This window comes from Gopherus flavomarginatus, chromosome 21 (genome assembly GCF_025201925.1).
Source record: "Gopherus flavomarginatus isolate rGopFla2 chromosome 21, rGopFla2.mat.asm, whole genome shotgun sequence".
Classification (NCBI taxonomy): domain Eukaryota; kingdom Metazoa; phylum Chordata; order Testudines; family Testudinidae; genus Gopherus; species Gopherus flavomarginatus.
In genome coordinates this window covers 18,285,102-18,309,452 of record NC_066637.1, presented here as the reverse complement: position 1 = coordinate 18,309,452, position 24,351 = coordinate 18,285,102, and the positions used below count along the sequence as shown (strand labels likewise).

Below are 24,351 nucleotides of genomic sequence, written 5' to 3'. Positions count from 1 at the left end.
CTGCTCATCAAGTGTGGCAACCAAAAGCGCTGTTATTGGCCTCCAAGGTATTAGGAGGTATCCCAGAATGCCTGCTCACGACAAATCGGAAGAATGGCTGAACTCCGAGCTCCCCGGAGCTGCTTATCTAAAAAACAAACACAGCTCCTGTTTGCTGGAGCGAGCGGAGGCAGGCAGGGGAATTGCTTTGGAAGGTTCACAGCTGTTTGCTTGAAGAGAGAAATCACAAGGCAGAGGCGGAGGGGGAGGGAGAGGGGGGGAGTCCGTGCTGAGCAGCTGCTTATGTGGTCTGAAGGCTATTTAGGAGTGCATAATTTGCATTTAGTGAATAAGAGAGGGGTGGGGGAAGGGCTCGAAACTTTTAAATTGATTGCAGGTTGGTGATGTGTATGTTCCAGTCCTTAGAACTTGCTAGGCAGGGAGCTGACTGATCCAAAAATCCACTCTCTCTCTCTCCCCCACGTTCCCCCTCACCCTCCCTCTTTTGAAAAGCACGTTGCAGCCACTTGAACGCTGGGATAGCTGCCCACAATGCACCACTCCCAACAGCGCTGCAAATGCTGCAAATGTGGCCACACTGCAGCGCTGGTAGCTGTCAGTGTGGCCACACTGCAGCGCTTTGCCTACACAGCTGTACGAACACAGCTGTAACTACCAGCGCTGCAAAACTGTAAGTGTAGCCATACCCTAAGAGTGTGTGTAAAGCAGAGTAAATAGTGAAGCAGTGAGCTGGCCTCACAGTCCAGTGGCCAGTCAGGGGAGTGTAGGAGCCTGGCCAGCAGGGGCTGGGAATGCTGGGAGTCCAGCCCCTGAAGAGGAGAGACAATTGCGGCCAGAATGATAGACAACACAGCCCTAGAGCAGTTCCAAGACTAGAAGGACAGTGCATTGGCTGTTCTCTGTGGGGAACTGGATTCAAGTTCCAGTTAATTGGTGGCATCAGATTCTTATTCCTGAGGGAATTCTGCGCATGCATTCATGAGTCTCGCATACTTTTGTATTTTCCCGCATAAAAAACATTCTGCCTAAGAAGTGTTGCAGTTCCACCTTTTCCCCACCAGAGGCCGCAATGGTGCCAGAACAGCCGGCTGCGTTCATGCCGGCTGTTCTAGCGCCACAGCGGCCTCTGGTGGGGAAAAGGTGGAACTGCAGCACTTCTTAGGCAAAACGTTTTTTATGCAGAAAAATAGAAAATTCTATACTCAGTGCTGCAGAATTCCCCCCAGAACAGAGCTCATCACAGCAGCTGCCCGCGGAGCCAGGTTGGACAGAGTGGGGCACATGGGGCTTCTGGGGGGGGGGTGTCACAGATTCGGGTTCAGAATGGCTAGTGCGGGGGACAGACAGAAGCGTGGGCTCAGGAGCTCGTGGGTTGACACCATTGAACCTGGAGATGGGAGAGGGACTCTGCAGAGACCCGTGGGGATGTGGGGTGCGGGGACGGAGCAGACGTGCCTGACTGAATGGGAGAGGCCTGGGGTCAGCCAGGGTCTGCATGGGGGTGGGTTCCCAACACCCTAACAATCCCACTCCCAAAGAAAAACCTCCCACCCACACTCATCACCCTCCAGGGTCACTGCTAGGCACCTTCCTTTTCCCTCAGCTCCTCGTAATCCCTGACTCCTCCAAGCCTTTGCACTGCTTCTGACAGGTGTGAGAAATACAGTTCTGTATTGTCATTTAAATGAATTACACAACATTCTGTATTAATATGCCTAGTAAGGAATCTATTTGTCAATAAAAAATTATCAGAATTTTTTTTTTTGGTCTGTATTGTTACAGACGTACTTGCTGACAGATATTTTGAAATAAATTACCAAAATAACTGTAACTGGCATGATTGTATTGTGTCATTTTGACAAATAAAATATGAAGAATTTTCAAATATTGTGTGCAGAATTTTTAATTTTTTGCTGCACAATTTTTAATGTTGGGGGTGCAGAATTCCCCCAGGAATAATCTTAGCTCTCCTTTGACAACAACAAAAACACTCCCTGCTTTGCTTGGCCTCTGCCCAGGGCACAGTTGCTTGGGACTAGGATAGTGCAGCAAGTGTGGACGGAAGCTTAGTCCCAAACTTCTGTGGAGATAATTGAAACCTGCCTCATGGATCAATTGCTGATTTCCCCCTCCCACCCATGCAAAACCTTAGTAAATGGGATCAATCCTATTGCCCGCAGTGGTTGTGTGGCCCCTACAGGACCTCTTGGCAGGGCTTTTGGACAGTGGATTTGCATGATTTGCAAACCTGCTGGCCATGTATCTACTGCAGCCTTGGAGAGAGTTGCCAGAAAGCCATTCAGTGCAGCACATGGAGTCCTGCCCCCACTCCATCCAGTGTAGCAGAATTGCACCTGTGTCATTACATTTTGGACTTTGCTTACAGGTATTGGGGATGGGGGGGTGGCAGGATGTAGCCCAATGCCTGTCCAGATTACGTCCAAGACTGTGTGTTCTGCAATGTTACTGTTGCCCAGGTTGGATCACATGTTCGTCACTTCATACTATCTCTAAGTCTCTGGCCCTAGCTCATGGAATGGTGCTTGGCTGCTTTCGAGCTGGAGCGGAGGGGAGTGCTACTCACAGCATTTTGTGATCACAGCAGGATGAAGACCGCTACAAACTGATGCTGAGCAGGAGTGACAGTGAGAATATTGCCAGTAACTATTTCCGGTCCAAGCGAGCCAGCCAGATCCTCAGTGCTGATCCCATGAAGAGTCTTGGTAAATATCCCAACACTCTCCTTTCCTCCGTGTGCCGGTATCTCCTCCACTGAGGGTTCCATTCCTAACATGTCAGTCTAGAAGGATTTGTTGTTCCCCAGTCAAATAGCCTCTTTAATGGACAACGCAACCCATTCCTTTATTGGCGGTAATAGCCATTTTCCCCTCTGAGAATGGTTCCCTAGAGTTGCTCTAGCAGACCAGATGTTGATAAACCTACCTGTAGTGATTTGAATGATTTGCTTCCAGTGCTTGTAGCTTGGAGTAATTCACGTTCTTCGTGTCACCCTGACCAACACTTGCTATCTTTTGTCCCTCCATAAGGGTGCCACTTATCCCAGTTTTTCAGGGAATAAAGCACCATGGGCTGGATGTTCTGCAGAAGCAGCGGCCTTAGCCCGTGTGTCCAGTCAGTGGTGCTAGTGATTCGTTTTTAAATTTGCCATGGACTTAGTCCTTGGTGACAAGTGCCCTTGCTGTGTCTGACTCCATTTGTTTTAGGGATAGCTAAGCTCTGTAAATGTACAGCATGGGTCCATCTGTGCATTCAATAGGAGGCTCTTGCCGATCAGGCCCTCTGTTTTTTGGTTTTGGGTTTTGGTTGGTTGGTTGGTTTTAATTAATTTTGGAACAATGTACTGAGCTGCAAAGCTCTGTGGCCATTTCTGAGCCAGCACACAGAAATAAATGCAGCTGTGGATGAACTGATACAGATCCTTTCCTCTTCAGGTCACTGGTTCCAAAGTAGACTAGGTAGGTCTAACAAAAGATGACAACCCTGTGGTAGCCTGAGTGAAACAGATTTTTGTGGGGTTTCAGTCTAATTCCTGGTGAAGAACTGTCTGCATAATAAAACCCAGGGCCTCCCAGAGGGAGGGGCAAGTGGGGCAATGTGCCCCAGGTCCCCACGAGAATATAGTATTCTATAGTATTGCAACTTTTTTTTATGGAAGGCGCTCCCAAAATTGCTTTGCCCCAGGCCCCCTGAATCCCCTGGGCAGCCGTGATAAAACCCACCACCACAGTTGGTGCTAATTGGCATCCTTGCTAGCAGAGACTGAATGGACTACACACACTCCCATCTTACCCTTAGAAATGTCTCATGAGGACAGGATTGAGGCACATTGATGAGGCAGCATGGAGAAATGTATCCAGTTACTACTACTTCTGTGAATGAAGCCTATTACCCCTAGTCTCAGGTGCCTGTCATGCTGGCAGCTGGGCTCTTCAATTACAGAGAATAAGCAGAAAGCCAGAACAAAACAGAGACATAATCAACAATTCAACCAACTAAATGAGCTTTGCATTATGCCATGAAAGTCATTCAACTCTGGCTGTGATGCACTCCCAAATGTGGAGGCAGTCCGCTGAGAAAGCTCAGCCACCAGGCATGGGGTGTTTCACTCTCCAGGACTGTCAGTTATTAGTATTTGACTAGATACATTGCATAGTCAGAAAAGCAACCAGTGAAATGGTCGACTCCAGTCTGGAAGTTCCTTAAAATGAGTAAATTAAATGCAAAAATATCTAAATTTCCTTCAATAAAATTAATGGATAAGGTTTTAATGCAGCTGGGAACGTGGAAAAGCATTGTTGAGTCTTAACAGACCAAACATATCGGTATGTCCTGTTCCTTTACTCTACAGCCCATCATAACTCCCCTCCTGTGCTGAGCGCCCCTCTGAACAACAACACCTCCAGCATGGCACCAGTCTCTCCTTCACAGACTGTGGAGATGCCCCAGCCACGTCCTTTCCGCCTTGAGTCGCTTGACTTCACCACACCGTCCTCCAAAACAAAGCGCAAAAAGGGCAAAAACAGCTTCAGCAGCGACCCCTTCTGAGTGAACTGACCTCAGGTGAATACGGATACTTCTGATTGTAGTGGCCTTCGTGGACTCCAGTCCCCTGTGGCCCCTGGTGGCAATGTCTGTTCAGATTGCAGCAACCTACCTTAGCAGTTACCCTCTTAACAATGTAGCATTTGGTGGCAGCAATCCTTTTATCACAGCAGCTTTTGGAAGGGACAGTTTGACTTTCTTTTGAGTTTAGGGTCAGTGGAGACAAATGCTGCTTCCAGGGGTTTTGAAGTCTGTAATGACAACTCCAGGTTCAAGCTGGGGCTGGCACATTCCTCCATTACCTGCTTCCCTGCCACGTGTGTGCAGCCAGCACCATATATTTAGTCTTCCATTCTGGTCACTGCCATGTCCAGCAGGTGGTGCGAAGTCAAACCTCTGTACTTGGACTAAAATCTTTACGTGATGTGAGGCAGTTCCTCAAAAAAAAGCCTTAAAATCACTTTCCGTATTTGCCAATGCAAGTTTCCTAGACAGAACTTACTTATTTCCTTTTGGATGTCACAGGCACAACTTGAGCTCATGCCCCATACAGAATTCTCCTGTCTTATTCCTCATTGCAATAAGACAGTGAGAGGTTCTGGCAGTATCACCGACCATATCACAGCTTTTCTTGAGAAAGAGTCTGAAACTGACATCATTAATGAGACACAAACTCAGTTCTCCAAGGAAATACGGTTTGCAAATTTGTTCCCTGACTCCTAGATCAGATCAGATCGGAAACTGCAGTTCAGTGAGACAGTGGAAATGATTGCTCCTGTCCTTGTGTTCAAGATGTTAGAGTTTTGTAAACTGTATGTTGACTGTTTATATTTTAGTCATTTATCATCTGGTTAATGATCACAATACATTGCCTTTTAATGACGAACTCAGTCTGACTGTTGTTATATTTACAGTTCATGTTCCTTTGCATTTTTGACAGATGTTGCATACATGGGCCACTATCCCTGTAGCTGCAAAGCACTGGGTCGGGATTGTCTTGCCCATCAGCTTTTGCTTCATAATCTGAAAGCCAGCATATTCTGCTGTTGATCAGCAAAAGACGCTGCCTACCCCAGTTGTCCTAGACAGTGAGAGGTGACCCAAATGGCAGGGCATAGCTCGGAGAAGAGGAAAGGGACACACGCTGCAGCATGGGTACCAGCAGTGGCAGTGGGAAGTAAGCCCCTGGTGCTGGCAGATAGAGCACAGTTTACAGCCCTGCTAGAACAGTAACGGTGTTGTCTACTCTCACGATTTTATTGTAAATCTTGCACTATCCGGTGCTTTCCATAAAGCTCCTACAGTCATGTGATTACATGGGAGACTCTGCTTTATTTTAACAAGTTAAGTTTCTAACCTTCGCCGTGGCAGCAGTATTGCTAAACCCAGATGTTCAAAAATCACGAGATTGGCTTTCATAGCAGGAGAAAAAATAATAGATGGTGGTCTTTTTATTGGCTTTCTGCTTTTTGAACCTTTAGGGTCCATTGGGGTCACATTATGAAGCTTTGTCCACAGTCATGAGGGACAGAAACTTACTTTTAAGAATGAATGCTGAAATCCTCACATGGCCACTTGACTCCAGGAGCTGGGGCTTTAAGGAAAACAGTAATTATCATGAGACTTGTGACAAAATCATGAGAGTTGGGGAAAGTGACAATAAAACATGCCAATGGGACTCCTGAAGGGCGGGACTGCAGAAGACAGAGACCCAAAGTTATTGTTTTTTTAATATCATGCTTGGGAGTGGCTCCTGCAGTAAGCCTGGGGCATGAAGGAAAGCAGGCAAGGACGGTGTGAGAGGAGGCGGCGCGCTGCGCAGGCCCTGCAGCAGCAGCCCGGCCTGGGCTGAGACCGCTGCCACCCCTTTGATGGGCCGCAGGGGGCGCTGGCTCGGAGGCGGTTTTAGCGCGCATGGGCGGGGCTCAAGGCGCCCTCTGAGGAAGGGCTGCTGGGCGGGGCCCGCTGTGTGGAGTTGTCTGTCTCTGATTGGGCCCCGCTCTCGAGGAGGCGGGCCTTCAGTTCTAGTCCTCGGGCCCCGAGAGGGAGGGAGGATGTACCGGGTTCCCGATCGCTTCCGGGTCACAGATTGACGCGGTTTTGTGTGTCCCGCCTCTACGGGCAAAGCGGGTCGGTGATTGGCAGCGTGGAGAGGATCGGTTCCGGGTGAGGCTGCCCCCCGAGAGGAAGATGGAGGCAGCGGCCGCTCTCCCCTCAGGGCGGCTCCTGCTGCTGGTGCTAGTCGGGCTGGGCCTGGCCCAGGCGGACGGCGGGCCCCGCACCCTGGTGCTGCTGGAGAACATCAACGTGCGGGACACGCACTCGCTCTTCCTCCGGAGCCTGGCGGGTGAGGGCGGCGGAGCGAGGGGAGAAGCGGGGGGGTCCCGCGGGAAGGCGGGAGTCATGGCCTGGGGGAGGGCGATGGGGATGGGGGGAGCCTGGGTCTGGCACGGCGCAGCCTCCTGGCCCCACTACGTCTCCCCATTAGGGGTGCGCTTGCCTGGGGTGGCCGACGCGGTCGGAGTCTTCTGCGTCTGGTTCTCTCCGGGTGCCACGCTGACCCCGCATCCTCCATACAGCGGTGCCGGGGCTGGGCCGCTAGGAAGTGCCACGTGTGTCAGTAAGGACGGGAGGGAGGGGGGAATGCTCTGTACCTGGGCTGCTGCCTGTCTGTCTGCTGAAGAGCTTCCCGTTTGTTAGACTCGCGTCTCCCGTTGTTGGCTGCTGCCCAGATCTCACGAGAGCATTTGCTGCTTTCCTGTGCGTGTTTCCCTCTCTGATGTTCACGTCATCCACAAGTTTTATCACGGCTTGATTCACATCAAAGACGTGCATGAAAGTGCTATTGAGAGCGCAGAGGTTCTTGTTTGTTTTTAATTTGGTTTGTCCAAAAAGTCCCCGTGTCCCCTGAACACTGTGGATTAGATTGTAAGTACCAAGAAGTGTCACTGCTTGGAAACTGTCAGGAACAATTCTGCAGATAGTGCTCACTGGAGTACTGAGAAAATAAGTGTATCGTGGAAGAGTGATATGCTTGACTTAGATATTGTGGCACCTTAATGACTAACAAATTTATTTGGGCATAAGCTTTAATGGGTAAAAAACCCACTTCTTCAGATGAATTACACCTTAAAAAGTATGGCAACCAGATGCTTAGATTGTAATGGGTAAGATTGAATTAAGGGCCTTCTTATCTCATTTTCTAGCATGATCTGTCTTATACTTTTTTTTAAATTAAAGTTGTGTCAAAGTATTCATGGCTATGATCTTTGTTTTCTGGGTGCAGATAGAGGCTTTGACCTCACCTTCAGGACTGCTGATGACCCTGGCCTGTCCCTCATAAAATATGGAGAATTTCTGTATGACAATTTGATTATTTTCTCCCCATCTGTAGAAGGTAAGAGATTCTTTTGCATAAAGGAAAAGACTCAGAAATTAAGTTGTGTAATACTCTGAGGCCCTTGGAGAAGAGACACTAGATCTGTAAAGTGCCTTGCAGATATTCGCTAACCTTCATAATACCCCTTTTGAGGGTGGTCTTTTACTATTCCAGTTTTCCAGATGGGGAGGCAAGAGATTTACCCAGGGTGAAACAATGAGAGGTGGCAGAGCTAAGACTTGTCCTGACTCCCAGTCTCCTGCTCAACCATGAGATTGCTTTTCCTAGGTTTGATAAAACTGATCAAAGTATTCTTTGGACTTGCTTCATTTTGACCTTGAGGAGGCTTTTGGGGCCTGTCCCTGGGATGTGGAATTACAGGTGTTATCTTCATTCATCATTGGGCAAACTGTGGCAGGAACTGTATGCATTTTAAGCAGTTAAATAAATGGTCATCAGGCTGCTTCTAAAAAGGAGGGAGGGGGGCAGAAGCCTGTAGAACAAAGAATAAGCACAAAAATTTGGCTGATTGCTTTGGACGTGCAATCACTGTTGGGTATCTATTTTCTGTAAACACCATTTCATTACCATATAGTAACTGTTATGTCTGTTGTTAATTCTCAGATCACTTTATAATCCCTGTGGTGCATCTAGAATTATGGTACTGTGATTCAGTTAAAAAAAAAAGGATTGAATATGTGAGAAGTCTGAAGGAATGTCTAATATAGTGAATGCTTACGGGAAGAGGGTAGGTTTAGAAGATAAAATAAAAAAAGAGCAAGTAAAAAATCACTTAGAAAAGTTAGATGCCTGCAAGTCACCAGGGCCTGATGAAATGCATCCTAGGATACTCAAGGAGTTAATAGAGGAGGTATCTGAGCCTCTAGCTATTATCTTTGGGAAATCATGGGAGATGGGGGAGATTCCAGAAGACTGGAAAAGGGCAAATATAGTGCCCATCTATAAAAAGGGAAATAAAAACAACCCAGGAAACTACAGACCAGTTAGTTTAACTTCTGTGCCAGGGAAGATAATGGAGCAAGTAATTAAAGAAATCATCTGCAAACACTTGGAAGGTGGTAAGGTGATAGGGAATAGCCAGCATGGATTTGTAAAGAACAAATCATGTCAAACTAATCTGATAGCATTCTTTGATAGGATAACGAGCCTTGTGGATAAGGGAGAAGCGGTGGATGTGATATACCTAGACTTTAGTAAGGCATTTGATACGGTCTCGCATGATATTCTTATAGATAAACTAGGAAAGTACAATTTAGATGGGGCTACTATAAGGTGGGTGCATAACTGGCTGGATAACCGTACTCAGAGTAGTTATTAATGGCTCCCAATCCTGCTGGAAAGGTATAACAAGTGGGGTTCCGCAGGGGTCTGTTTTGGGACTGGCTCTGTTCAATATCTTCATCAATGATTTAGATGTTGGCATAGAAAGTATGCTTATTAAGTTTGCGGACAATACCAAACTGGGAGGGATTGCAACTGCTTTGGAGGACAGGGTCAAAATTCAAAATGATCTGGACAAATTGGAGAAATGGTCTGAGGTAAACAGGATGAAGTTCAATAAAGATAAATGCAAAGTGCTCCACTTAGGAAGGAACAATCAGTTTCACACATACAGAATGGGAAGAGACTGTCTAGGAAGGAGTATGGCAGAAAGAGATCTAGGGGTCATAGTGGACCACGAGCTTAATATGAGTCAACAGTGTGATACTGTTGCAAAAAAAGCAAACGTGATTCTGGGATGCATTAACAGGTGTGTTGTAAACAAGACACAAGAAGTCATTCTTCTGCTTTACTCTGCGCTGGCTAGGCCTCAACAGGAGTATTGTGTCCAGTTCTGGGCACTGCATTTCAAGAAAGATGTGGAGAAATTGGAGAGGGTCCAGAGAAGAGCAACGAGAATGATTAAAGGTCTTGAGAACATGACCTATGAAGGAAGGCTGAAGGAATTGGGTTTGTTTAGTTTGGAAAAGAGAAGACTGAGAGGGGACATGATAGCAGTTTTCAGGTATCTAAAAGGGTGTCATCAGGAGGAGGGAGAAAACTTGTTCACCTTAGCCTCCAATGATAGAACAAGAAGCAATGGGCTTAAACTGCAGCAAGGGAGATTTAGGTTGGACATTAGGAAAAAGTTCCTAACTGTCAGGGTAGTTAAACACTGGAATAGATTGCCTAGGGAAGTTGTGGAATCTCCATCTCTGGAGATATTTAAGAGTAGGTTAGAGAAATGTCTATTAGGGATGGTCTAGACAGTATTTGGTCCTGCCATGAGGGCAGGGGACTGGACTCGATGACCTCTCGAGGTCCCTTCCAGTCCTAGAGTCTATGTATTTTTGGAGCAGTGCTTCCATAGATTAACAAATGCACTGTTCTAAAATTCTATAACTAAAAGGTGGAATAACACTATCATTATTTTAAATGCCTTGATTTTAAGTATAGTAATAGTCGGACACCGCCAATACCACACTGAGTAACTGAGACAGCCGACGAGGGAAATAACCCACTTCCTTCCCTGACATACCAAGGGACGCACCCTACCCATGTACTTATCAGCTCCACCGATACTGACTTGGACTCCTTATTCATTCCATGGGTGGCGTACCCGAGCCCACTTATCCACTGACACTTTAAAAACCCTTGCACCCCAGTCTGGGTATATGCCGGTTATGCGATATGTATGTATCTTTTCATCCTTGCAAACAATATCTGTAACCCCCCATAACCCAAGCCTCACCCCAGATGTACAGTACCTTCCCTCTCAACCGGTGTATTTCATTTCAAACATTCACTTTAATGAAAATTTTAAATTGTTCTAATTCACACCAAAATATCTGGATTCTCTCTTTACCCCTATTAACAGCCTGAATCAGACTTGATGAGGTATTATTAATAGCAACCTTTTTGAAATACATCCCTTCAGAAAAGTGAGAGATCAGGTGATATTGGTGTGATGAGAGAGCCAAGAAAGACCTTTCAAAAGGAACACTCACTTAGCAAGAGTGGAGAGCTAGCTGATTGTGTGTGAGTTAAACTGAATAGTATAATCTGTAGCCCCAGGTTATAGCACACTTAACTTCAGGTGAGCCTCAGAGATAGTGTCAGGTAACTTAATTTTGAACATTACTACTAGGACTGTGATATTGGAATCAGATCCTTAGGAGAACTAACTACAGAACTGTGAAAGAAGAAGCTAATGACTCATGATATGTAGGAACCCTTTTTAAACTACTTCAGAGCTAAATTTTAGAGTGTGGCATACAGTGTCTTCCTCATGACCTGTTCTTAACCTCTGACTTACTCCACTTCTGTCCTTCTCTTGGTGTTCTGTTTTCTCTTTCACTTTCTCAATTAAGATATTGTAAAGTTTTGGCTGTACCTCTTTCAGCTTGCAGAGATGCATGTTTCTCTAAATTCATTTGCTTTCTCTTGATATATTGGTTATTGTTGCTATACTGAAGTTTAATTGAATTTGATTTTGTTAGAGAATGGAATGAGTGAGGTATTCCTCATCATTTTCCCAGGAATGCTTGCATTGGTGCCAGTTATTTATTATTCCTTCTTGTAGAAGTTGAATTATATTTCCTCTTATTGACAGATATATCTCGCTCAATCTCAATGCAAAAGTCTCTCACTATCTTTAAAATGTGGAATTTCTACCTGCAAACAGATAAGAATTGTATCTTGGGGTGGAGTGAGGAAGAAGCAAATCAACTACATGTAACCAAAAGAAAAGTATGTCTTTAAATATGCCCAAACAAATAGTAAAAAAGTCATTGGCTATTTCTCTGCAACTGAGATTGAATGGCTAGATTTATGCCTTTTAAAGGCTGGATTTTATGGCTCTTTGTCTTCCTTCTGAAGGAATTAATCCTCCCTTAATCCAACCCTTTAATCTATGTTGGCCATAGGTGTATCGCTTCAGGATCCTGCTTAGGCACAGGAGGTGCCCATCACTCCAACACAGCTTCTCTATTAATTTGCCTCACCACCCTTGTATTTCCCTCTCCTCCCTTGCTCCGAAGCACTGGTAAAATAGTTTGCTGTCCGCTTTTTGAATCACTAATGTCTGATGCATCTTTTCAGATTTTGGCGGAAACATCAATGTAGAGACAATTACTGCTTTCATCGATGGAGGCGGAAGTGTCCTTGTGGCTGCCAGTTCTGACATTGGTCAGTAAAATCGCGTGTCAAACAAATGGGCGTAAATGTTGGCTTTTCACTTTATAGCTGCATAATAAGAGTTTGCTGGATATAGAGAGCACAGATCAGTCCTGTGGGGGAAGGTGTCTTCCTTGTCATGGGAGCTCTTAGAATTCTGGCTGCAATCTTTTTTAAAGGGGATTTTCAAAAGCTAAAACTGTACAGCACTCTGTGCATTCAAAACATGCTACAAACCTTCATTCTCACAATGCTCCGAGGGAATTGATGGTAAAGAAAAAGGAATGCCTTAATTTCACTTTCCAAAGAAAGTTGAGTTCAGCTAAGGGTTGTGTACTGAGTGCACCCAGCAGCCTGGTTAGCAGGACGCTAGCACATAAATCAGGGCTGTCCTTTGTTCTTATTTTGATTTTTAGTTGCTTTTGTGTCTTGTACATAGTGTTAATTGGAAATCCACTTCTCTGTCCTTTTAGGTGATCCTCTGCGAGAGCTGGGCAGCGAGTGTGGAATAGAGTTTGATGAGGAAAGGACGGCAGTCATTGACCATCACAACTATGATATCTCAGACCCAGGCCAGGTAAAAGTCCAGACACTGAATTCTTTGGGTATGTCCAGGCCTTGAGGAAACTTGTCTTAGCTAGTACATAGCTTCTGGGAAGGAATTTTTTTTTTTAAGCAGTTGGCTGTAAGGGCTGGAGACAAATCTTGTCTTCCTTTTTCTCTTCTTTCCCCTCCTATCCATGCTCATTCCAAAGACTGTTTTAAGTAGCAGCTGTGAATCTTATTGAATGATATGCTGCTTTTATTATTGCTCTTATCTTTAATGTAAGATTGCAATTTATCATGCACCTTTGATCTATGCCTAGACAACTTCTAACATTCCAGTCACACTGAGCAGTTAAAAACACCACCTGGAATAGTCAGGGGTTCACTGTATTGGACCTCGAACCCCTCAGGGCTAGGAGATCGGAATTCTCCCTTTCTAGTGAAATATTTTATTTCCTTTTTATTCATGATGCGTCAGGAGATAGAATATCATGCTTAATAGCCAGGCATATTAAAAAAGGTAAACTCTAGCTCAAGACACAAGGACAAAGAGAGATCAATGTAGAAAACTCTGTAGAAGTTTATCAAATATATGTGATATCTTGATTTTTCTGTCCTTGCATGGTCCATCTGGTTGGATGCATGGTTCTGAAATATCTATCTTTACAGGAGAGATACAAGATGTCCCAGTAATGTTTGAGAGTTAAGAACATTGTAACCTAGCTTTTCTGTAAACTGTGTGGGGCGCACACAATCCCCGATGGATGGGGGGAAAACCGTTGCTTTGGGGTGCCTATGTAACTTATCAGCAGTGCAGATTTTGCAAACTTTCCTTTTCTACTGTACCATCTTGTGCTTGCTATCAAACCAATCTTACAGAACGTATAGTAGGACTTGGAGATTCATAATTTGTAGCTAGATACGAGTTCTTCCCAGCCATAGATAGTTGAAGGCCTATCCAATATCACTGAAAGAATAACTCTGTAACAGTGGTTTTCAACCTTTTTTCATTGCAGACCCCTTTGGAAATTTTAGACTCAGGTTAAAAACCACTGTTCTATAGGTTCATGGGGCCTTTGATTTCACTGTGGTGCTGTTATTTAGACTCTCTTAATATGCTTAGTTCTTAGATTGGTATCTCTTCTAGTGTGTTGTAATAGCTGAATACTTCCTGGTTTAAACAAAAAATTCTTTCAGTGGAAAAATGTAACTAAAACTTGGTATAGTAAGCACAGTAACTACCCCTCTGGATACACAACTGTCCCTCAGGGAGAATTCTTCTGAGTGACTATAAGTTATATCACCATTTAATTAAGGCAGCTCCTGACAACATGCTGCAAAACTGTAAGCTCATTATTCCTTACTTAAGAACATCTTGTGTCCTAGAGCAAGGCCTTGCAGGCCAAGTGGATCCAAACTGCTCTAGGATGGGCTGTGCAAGTGTCACGGACTGAGGCTTTAGGCAGCAGCTGTCCCCCAGTATCTTCTGGCACTTTGGAATGCAGATTCTTCCATGTTGTACTTCAGGGGTAGGCAAGCTATGGCACGCATGCCGAAGGCGGCACACCAACTGATTTTCAGTGGCACTCACAGTGCCCGAGTCCTAGCCACAAGTCCGGGGGGCTCTTAATTTTAAATTAAGCTTTTTAAACATTTTAAAAACCTTATTTACTTTACATACAACAATAGTTTCGTTATATATTATAGACGTAGAGAAAGAGACCTTCTAAAAACGTTAAAATGTATTACTGGCACGCGAAACCTTAAATCAGAGTGAATAAATGAAGACTCGGCACACCACTTGTGAAAAGTTGCCAACCCGTTGTACTTTCTTGACGTGCTTTTTCTGATATGCTGAAATCCCTTCTACAGTGTTCACATTAGCTTGTGGCAGCAATCAGAACAAATAGGAACTAATAAACACATGTTCCTGCAAGAGATCTGCATCTGTTGCCCTGGGATTTACCTTCCTTCTGATTTAAGCTTCCTAATATGCAACTCACAAGAAACTCTCACAAGAGAAAACCTGCTCTAAACTGTAACCAGCAGGGGCTGTTGTCTGTTCCCTGAGGGCTTCTAAGCATGTGCCCGGTTTCTTCTCCTGCTCTTACCACCTCCATCCACTTGCCTTGTGTTACAATTCTTCTTCCTGTCAAGAGGTCAGGTGAGACTCTGCAGAGCCAATTAATGCTACTTCAAAGTTCTGGAAGGGCAGCTGTAGAACATGAGGTACCGTGTGGTGCAGATCACTAGCCATAGAGTGGCAAGCAGACACACATTAACAAGTTGCCTGTGCATTAATTACATTGTTCAGTAGCCCATGAAAGCTTACCACAGGTCTCTTGTTTCCTTGCTGAAGCACACGCTCATTGTCGCAGACTCTGAAAATCTGCTGAAGGCTCCCACCATTGTGGGGAAAACTCCATTAAACCCCGTTCTCTTCCGAGGAGTTGGGTAAGTGAACCACTAGGCATGGCTGGCAGTAGGGCTGTAACTGAGAACACGAGGTTTCTGTTTGGATGGGTTTCTTGCCACTGTCTTCCCTCCAGATAGTTATAAGCCTAGGGCTGGGGTAGGGACTATTATAAACAAAGCATGATAGGTTGGTTTTTGGTTTCTTCAGTTGAGATGCAACAGGCATTTGGTCCTTTAACAGGATGGAATTGGGGGGAGGGTGGCTGAGGGCAGGCAAGAAAGGCACAGACTTCATGCTGGTTGGGTAATCAAAGGCTATTCCTCATCTCTCAATCTAGTTATAAACTTCTTTGAAAAAGAAAACTTTTAATACAGTAACTCCTCACTTAAAGTCGTCCTGGTTAATGTTGTTACATTGCCGATCAGTTAGGGAACATGCTTCTTTAAAGGTGTGCAATGTTCCCTTCTAACGTTGTTTGGCAGCCGCTTGCTTTGTCTACTGCTTGCAGGAAGAGCAGCCCATTGCAGCTAGCTGGTGGGGGTTTGGAACCAAGGTGGACTGGCAGCCCCCTATCAGCTCCACGCTCCCCTAAGTTCCCTGTGCAGCAGCTACCTGCAGTTCAACTGCGTCCCTTTCCCCGACTGCCATGTGCTTCTCCTGCCCTGTGCCTTGGAGCTGCTCCCTGAGACTCCTGCTTGCTGTGCCTGGGGTGGGTGGGAGGGAGGGAAGGAAGAGGGGGGCTAATGTCAGGGTGTCCCCCTTCTCCTGCACCCTGCTTACCCCATCTTCCATAGAGCAGGGCTCAGGACAGAGGGAGCTTATAGCAGCTGTGGTGTCAGCAAGCTGATCTAATTAACAAGGCAGTGTACTTAAGGGAAATGTGCATATCTCCCTCCATTCCTGCTGCCTTGCAGAGTGAGAGAGTTAACCCTTGAGCACTCAGCCAATTGCTAGTTCATCACTTAGCAGTAAGGGAAATATCCCACCCTCTGACTCCTCCACTTCAGCCAAGCTTCACAATCATCATCACTGTGTACTAGTATTAAATTTTTTGTTTAAAACTTAGTGTGTGTGTGTAATTAATATAATATATTTATATAAAAAAAATCTTTGGTGAAAATTTCCCTCGAACCTAAACCTCTCATTTACATTAATTCTTATGGGGAAATTGGATTCGCTTAACATCATTTTGCTTAAAGTCACATTTTTTTCAGGAGCATAACTACAATGTTAAGTGAGGAGTTACTGTATTTTACTTCTTGCTGTTTACTCTTTCTCTCTACGTGGACAATGAAAGTAATCCATTCACTTCCCTGTTCTCATGTACTCATGTTTGTTTAAACTATTTTTATTTGAATTTAGAACATAGAAACACTTCTGTTGAAGTCAAGTTTTGTAAAGGGTTGTTCTTAAAGGAAACTTCAGTCTTTGATGTGATACCATTTCTTTAAAATAGCATAACTATTCACAGTTGTTTAAAGTGACAGTTGATATAAAATTAAGTGGGCCTGATTGACTTCAGTGTGTGTGTTGCCACTAATTTCAGGAGGAGCTGAGTCAATCCCATGGTTCTCAACCTCTGTGAATTTCATATATGTTAGCAGACTTGAGTAAGAATGTAGTGCACACTAATCTTCTTGGGCAGGTATCTCAGGTTTGACCAGCTTTCAGGTGTCTTCCTGGTACTTTGACTGTGTCTCTCTCACGACAGGATGGTGGCTGATCCTGATAACCCTCTGGTACTAGATATCTTGACTGGCTCCTCTACATCTTATTCCTTCTTCCCAGATAAGCCCATCACACAGGTACACACAGTTATCTTTGTCCTCTTTTGCTTCTAATCCTGTGGAATTAATTACCTCTCTTTCAACCGTTTAAAAATGGATCAAGAGACTTAACTCAAGTGCCTCTTATATTCTGTGTCAAATACTTATGGGTTTTTTCAAAGTTCCAGTCCACGGTCTCTTAGTACTATATATTTTCAAATATTATCAGAGAAATCTTTCTTTCTTGCAGTTTCATTGGATCCAAATGGAAAAAGCTTAACAGGACTGCATTGGAAGAAATATCAGCTCTTAACTTTGATACTGTTTTGCTGTATCAAAGGGGCTGAATTCAGACTGGTGAAGTAGAAGCAAAAGGCTCTGAACCCCATTGCTACTGTGACAGGCAATAGAATTTGAAGCCTTTTTCCTCTAAGATACTGGTAGAATTTGGACCAAGTTGGTAGTAATTGAAAGCTCTGTCCATCTTCCAGCAGGACTGTGACCAGTGTGAAATGAGGTGGTTCGTCTGTTTAGTTTTGAGGCTCTGTAGCTGCAAGGGGTTAAAAACAATGCTGTTGTAGTTGGCAGATTCTGGGAGATGAATGTCTCAGCTGTGTTGAAGCCTCATGCTTCTCTCCACTCAGGTAGTGCAGTAATCTGCAAAAATGCATTGTGTCTTATTGACATGATGAAAAGATAGAGAAAAATAATAAGCTGGGAGTTGGCATGAGTGGGACTTAACTGACAGCAAATGTGTTCAACTTTGTCCGCTTAACATGCTCTTCCATAATGGGTATTTGAACAGGCAGATGAGTAGTTTAAACATTCCCTTTAATTAGGCTTATGAGGTTTGACAAGTCATTTGACGCGACAATAATAACTTGTCTGGCCCCAGCGAGACCTAGCAGCGAATTTAAAGATCGTCCAATATCATTTAAGTCTCAGATGTTCCCCTGCTACTATTAACTATTTAAACCTCATGGATAATACTGCCTGGCTAGTTTCAGTACTTGCCTAATAAAGCTGCTTAAAGCCCTGATGCCTTCTTTCCATATATATTAAACATGTGAGTTTCTGGTTACTTTTTCTTGCCATGTGATCTTGAGCACATCATCCCTGTGCCTTTATTTTTCTTGTCTGTACAGTACCCAGCCCACTGGGGTCCCTATCTCAGTTGGGGCCTCGAGGTGCTACTATAATACAAATCATTAGTGCTGATTTAAATCAATTCTTGTCCAATTTCAGTACCCTCATGCTGTTGGGAAGAATACTCTTTTGATTGCTGGTCTCCAGGCCAGGAACAACGCCCGTGTCGTTTTCAGTGGCTCTTTGGATTTCTTCAGCAATGCTTTCTTCAACTCTGCTGTGCAGAAAGCTACACCTGGCTCTCAGAGGTGCACTAGCTTAATGTGGTCTTCTGTAGGTAGGGTGGGCCATTCAGGCTTTTCTGTCCAAGTGGTTTGGGTACCTCTTTGATCAAGGGATCCCTAGCAGGTATGGGAACTAATTGTATCAAAGATGACTGATGGGAATACTCTGAATATTATCATAACTATCCAGCCCTGCTACTGTAAAATCTACACTGTTTAGGTTATAATAAAACTTAAGAAGAAAATGAAACTTTCTTTAAGTGCAGTGCAAATTGTCAAGCTGGCTAACCCATACAGCTGTCTCCTGTCCTTATAGATATCCCGATGACAGGTGTGTGAGAAGCCGTTTCTGCATCCATTGTATTCAGACATGCTGTGAACACAATTCATAATGTGGGCACAGCTCTTACTAGGAAATTTTGACATAGAATATTATACTCTGAGTGCTGATATAGATCAGATCAGTGAGCAAACTGGAAACCTTTCAGTGCTGATCTGTTAAAATATGTTTCACTGTATTTTTAAGCAACTACCTAGGAGACCTAGTAGACAGTTGGGGTCTAAAGATCAAACAGTCTTATAGGAAAACTTACAAGTAATGTGATCATTTAAAATGGGTGCGGACTTTCTGATCTGGCACTTAGTTCTTGGAGAAACTTCATAGGATACCTGACTGAAAAAATGTCTGGTCCTGTGAATGCCCTCCAGTGCAGTCTCCCACTAAGCTTCTGTTCTCAACCTCTCATCATCTGTAGGTACTCTCAGACTGGTAACTATGAGCTGGCTGTTGCCTTGTCCCGCTGGGTATTCAAGGAAGAGGGTGTGCTGCGGGTTGGAGAGGTATCTCACCATCGTGTAGGGGAGACATCACCACCTAATGCCTACACTGTCACCGACCTCGTGGTAAGACTGACTGTAGGAAAATGAGTCAAATAGACTTGTGCAGAGAGAATGTACTCTGGTTCATTGGGCTAGGAGTGTTGTGGAAGCAGATTTATCTCCTCTTTTCTGGTTGGAAAGATGGTTGGCACCCAAGGCCTCACCAGCCAAGATGTGAAATTTCAGAGGCCATGAGGAAATATAACATGGTGGGGTTTTTCTTCCTCTTAATTGTAGGAACTGTTCCCTTCTTGACAGTGTGTTTCTCCACTAATGTGGAGGCAGAGTCAACCTAACCTTTAGTTCCTACATGTAACTTTCACTTAATACTAAATTTCAGACTGCTCATGACTCATAGACTCTAGGACTGGAAGGGACCTTGAGAGGTCATCGAATCCAGTCCTCTGCCCTCATGGCAGGACCAAATACTGTCTAGACCATCCCTAATAGACATTTATCTAACCTACTCTTAAATATCTCCAGAGATGGAGATTCCACAACTTCCCTAGGCAATTTATTCCAGTGTTTAACTACCCTGACAGTTAGGAACTTTTTCCTAATGTCCAACCTAAATCTCCCTTGCTGCAGTTTAAGCCCATTGCTTCTTGTTTTATCATTGGAGGCTAAGGTGAACAAGTTTTCTCCCTCTTCCTGATGACACTTGAGTATCATTCAATATTAAGTGGCGGCAGCAGCCAGCTCTGGAGAAGTCTGTGTTCTGTTATCTTAAGTATTACCTAAGTTTGCTGAGGGGGGTTGGTTATCCTTGCGAATGGTTTCTCTTCAGTCATGAATCTTCTTGCTAAACAGGTATCTGAGCCTGATCAAAAGCACGTGCTGGAATTTTATCTTCCCTATTACCTCCATTTCACTCAGATTCGTGATGCCAAGCTTCATTATACAAAAACAGTACATTGGCAAGCCTGAAATACCATCTGCTTTGAATAGAAATTGCAGCTATATATTTGGGGTGGGGAGAGAGCTTAGCATGCCTAGAGAGTTTAAGTATAGCACTCTCAAATTCAAGTCAGTTCCACATTGCTGTGCTCACTCACTGATTTGCTACTGAGTATTGGCTTGATTTTCAGTGCATGGTAGTTCAACTGCATTTCTAAGTGTGGAAACTCACTTGGACTTTTATTTTGGAAATAGCAGTTATTGGAAAAATTCCCCGTTGTCCCCCCTGATTTCATGGAAAGTGGAGTTCATAGTTTAGGATTGAGATTTCTATTAAATGGATTTCAGGTATCACACTTAGCTCATTGATAGGGCCCTACCAAATTCATGGTCTATTTTAGTCAATTTTGCATTTTCAGGTGTTCATGTTTTCAGATGGAGGGTCCTGATCCAGAAGGGGTTGTTTGGGGTGGGGTGCCACCCTCACTTCTGTGCTGCCTTCAGGGCTGCGCGTGGCTACAGAGCTTCCAGCAGCTGGGGGAGATAGCTGGAGCTGAGTCTGATCCCCTCCCTAGAGTGGCCATTCAGGGGAAGTAGTCCTGTCCCTCCCTAGACTAGCAGCTTGAGCCAGTGAATGGTAGAAGCTCCTAGCTGGGGTATCCCCAGCCCTGCCCCTCCCCTCCAATTACTACATTTCACGGGGGAGATCTGATTTCATGGTCCATGACACGTTTTTCACAGCTGTGACTTTGGTAGGGCCCTACTCATTAACAGTGTGTCCTCTTCCTTTATACGTCTGTTAATGCAGCATGCATTTGTATGTTACAGGAGTACAACATTGTGATTGAAAAACTCTCTGATGGGAAGTGGGTCCCCTTTGATGGAGATGATATTCAGCTGGAATTTGTCCGCATTGACCCATTTGTAAGGACTTTTCTGAAGAAAAATGGTAGGTCTCCTATTGGACAACTAATGATTCCTGCCCTAGGGCTTTGTTAACAATAACAAAAGACTGAGTGTTGACTTCTTCCCCTACCACTGAAACTCACCTCACTCATATATGCTGACTTGGAACGCTGTGGTTCTCCTGAGCAGGTAGTGTACAGAATCACTGCAGGAAGCATGTGCCACTGTTAAGAGGAAAGGTGCACTTTACACAGTACTTCTTCCAGTGGAGTAGCTTTGGGTTCCAGAGGCTAGTCTTCAGTCTGGATGAAAAGCGCCACAAAGTGGGTTTGGGGGAGACAAAGGGCCATGACAAATGAAAGGAGGTGAGGAAAGGACTTCCAATGAGGCTCTTAACTCCTTAATGCTCTTGTTCTATTTACTGTGTAATTTAAATGGCCCTGCCTCTTTCCTAGGTGGCAGATATAGTGTGCAGTTCAAGCTGCCGGATGTCTATGGAGTGTTCCAGTTTAAAGTGGACTATAACAGGCTGGGATACACCCACCTGTACTCCTCTACACAGGTAAATCGTGTGAATTATCTTGTCTGTGCAGTAGGAAATGTAAGAGTACTGGCTGAGATTTCAAGTCAAGTACTTAAATTTTGCAAATGTTTTGAGTGGATACCACATGGGCTGTTAATCTTAATTACCATGTAGTTGCATCCAGCCTTCCTTTGTGTGTGAAATGGATTTACAAGCTATCTTACTCTGTTACCCTCTTCAGTTATATGTAGGAAGGCCTGGAAATAAGCCTTTGTAGAGCATTTTACCCTCAAACACATTCTTGTCTCTTAAGGCAGTGTTGGACACCTGCCAGGGCTGCCTGCACTGAGGCTTAAGGTTTGCCAACATGCTTCTACAGCAGTTGAGGATTTGGAGCTTAAAACTCTAGTTTAAAAATGAGATAATTGAACCACTTCTAGGAGTTCTCATACATTTACCTTTCCAGGAAGGTAATCTGGTTCTACGGTCATCTGAGTGGGGCATCATCAGAATGGGTTTGTAAGTTAAATAACACATGTAGAGCTGAGATAGTCCTGCTACGCAGAGGACTGAATGACTTCCTCTCCTGTGACCCTGGTCTTGTGTTCTCTTCCCTCCCAGGTGTCTGTGCGTCCCCTCCAGCACACACAGTATGAGCGTTTTATCCCCTCAGCGTATCCATATTATGCCAGCGCCTTCTCTATGATGATAGGCCTTTTCATGTTCAGCATCGTCTTCTTGCACATGAAGGAGAAGGAGAAATCTGACTGAGATCTCTCAGCAGGAGAAAGAGCCCTCGTCCAAGACATTGGCTCCATGTGAAGACTGGCAGTACTCAGGGCACAGATTATAAATGTTTGGGGACTGGAACCCTCAACTGGTAGGAGCCAGATGAGCTATGGGGATTTTTAAGACTAGAGTGACTAGTGAGAGAGAAATTGAAAACTTTTATGTCTGAGAGGAAGCCACTGGTGTCCACAAGAGATCAAAATGTATGGCAGTTCCAATATTTGATTTCAGGCTTTTTTCATGAAACACCATTTTGTTATTTTCACTCCTTCTCAGAAAGGCTCTTGCCTCAAGATTGTTCTCATTTCCAGAATAAAGATTTGTTCTCTCACTTTCTGCTGAAGTATCTGACTTTTGTCATCGGCTGCATGCGTGTTCTCCCTGTATGCTGCCCCAGCTCTGCACAGACAGCTGGCACAGGAGACCTCGAGCAAACCGCCCAATGACCACAAGATCCGTTAAGGTACGAAGGCACCAGGCCAGGTTTGTCAACAAAGCACGGTAATAGCATCTGGCAGACTCTACAGGGATACTAAGACACGTAGGTCTATGACAATGGACACAGCTCAGTGAAGGGCGGGACCTTCCATTCCCCCCTTGGCCGGACCAAGGTACTCCCTCTGAGATGCATCTTTATACCCTGATACAAATAAGTAAATACTACCTCCGACATAGTTAGTTATTGTCCCCAGACGTGGCTAGTTATCACCCATCACCTTGTACATTTTGGTTTGATCAAAACATCTTTATTACATACTGTTATCCTGACCATATCTTTTAGGAGGGGTCAGTGTGTTCCTGTTAAGGAATATTTTTGTACCATCCTTGATATCGGGATGTGTTTGCATAAGTACTCTGTGCTTAGCACTTCTTAGGAATTGTTCTTCTGAAATAGCCCTGTTCTTGCCAGATTGTGTGAGTAGGTCCTGCCTCGTACCAGGCCTCTGATACAAGGGCTTACATCACAGGCTCTCTTCCTACTAGTCATGTGAGGTTTCCTAGAGAGGAACACAATTTTCATATACAATAAATCGAGGACTGGTTCTAAATTGGCTATATGAACTCTATCCGAAGCTAAACACCTTGTGAGTATTTAGGAAACTATTTGAAATGGGACAATGAAATAGAATCATAGGACTGGGGAGAGTCCTCAAGAGGTCACCTAGTCCAGTCCTCTGCACTCATGGCATCCCCGACAGATGTTTATCTAACCTGCTCTTAAAAATCTCCAGTGATGGAGACTCCACAACTGCCATAGGCAGTTTATTCCAGTGCTTAACCCCCCTGACAGGAAGTTTTTCCTAATGTCCAACCTAAACCTCCCTTGCTACAATTTAAGCCCATTGCTTCTTGTCCTATCCTCAGAGGTTAAGAAGAATGTTTTCTCCCTCCTTGTAACAACCCTTTATGTACTTGAAAACTATTATCATGTCTCCCCTCAGTCTTTTCTTTTCCAGACTAAATAAAACATGGATAGTGCCATACTGTAAGGAGGTGGCCCTGTCTCAAGAGTTAAAGTTGTAGTGAGGTTCCTGTTATATAAGGCTATATTTATTATTTTGCATCTGGTCAGAGAAGAGTTTTCTGACAAAACAAACAATTGAGACAAACTTTCTGAGGTGGGTCTTGCAGGATGGATGTAATACACTTGGTATCTTTTTCCTCAGACATGCTGATCTAGAAACATGGCTGTGAGCACTAGGGCATAGAACCATACTGGAGAATGCCTCAGAGAGAGTGTAGTAACTCCATCAGCTGCTGCCAGAGTTCCAAGTTCTCCAAAGATCTGAAGAGCTAAATGTAGTGGAGGAGGGGAAGCTTCTAACACCTTGCCAAAACAACAGCCTGCTGCAGCAGTTTAGAGATCCTAACTCACCTGCTTCTGATAGTCTACATCCACACTCTCCTTTCTAGGGCAGAGGGGCTACAGCTTCCACTCTGCACTCTTGTTCCTGCATGATGTGGCTGTGGCAGCATGGCCACCACCAGAGAAACTGTCAGTGTCTCATGGTGTCATTTTTCCTCTACAGGTGCCATATCCTGATGCCAAGAGTCTCAGGATTGCTTTTGTAACTTTTTTTTTAAATCTTACTAGAGTTTGTAATCGGCAATTCCTAATTTTCCATACGTTTCTTTTGCAA

At 44.5% G+C, this 24,351-nt stretch overlaps 2 protein-coding genes across 4 annotated transcripts in view; both read left to right on the top strand.

Moving 5' to 3' along the window:
- The window catches only part of KIF17 (kinesin family member 17), a 41,367-nt gene extending 35,918 nt beyond the window's left edge, over positions 1–5,449 (top strand). For all 3 annotated transcript variants that reach the window (XM_050931210.1, XM_050931209.1, XM_050931211.1), the window contains exons 13-14: positions 2,603–2,723; positions 4,370–5,449. In XM_050931210.1, the coding sequence (XP_050787167.1) occupies positions 2,603–2,723; positions 4,370–4,566 (318 nt within the window). In that variant the 3' untranslated portion in view covers positions 4,567–5,449. The remainder of the gene's footprint in view (positions 1–2,602; positions 2,724–4,369) is intronic.
- A 1,263-nt stretch (positions 5,450–6,712) lies between these two features.
- On the top strand, positions 6,713–22,541 carry DDOST (dolichyl-diphosphooligosaccharide--protein glycosyltransferase non-catalytic subunit). Its single transcript, XM_050931273.1, has 11 exons — positions 6,713–6,910; positions 7,850–7,960; positions 12,044–12,130; positions 12,592–12,695; positions 15,024–15,118; positions 16,792–16,885; positions 18,092–18,240; positions 18,972–19,119; positions 20,821–20,941; positions 21,354–21,460; positions 22,043–22,541. The coding sequence occupies exons 1-11, from the start codon at positions 6,754–6,756 to the stop codon at positions 22,190–22,192; spliced, it is 1,323 nt and encodes a 440-aa protein (XP_050787230.1). The 5' UTR covers positions 6,713–6,753; the 3' UTR covers positions 22,193–22,541.
- The last annotated feature ends 1,810 nt before the right edge of the window (positions 22,542–24,351 follow it).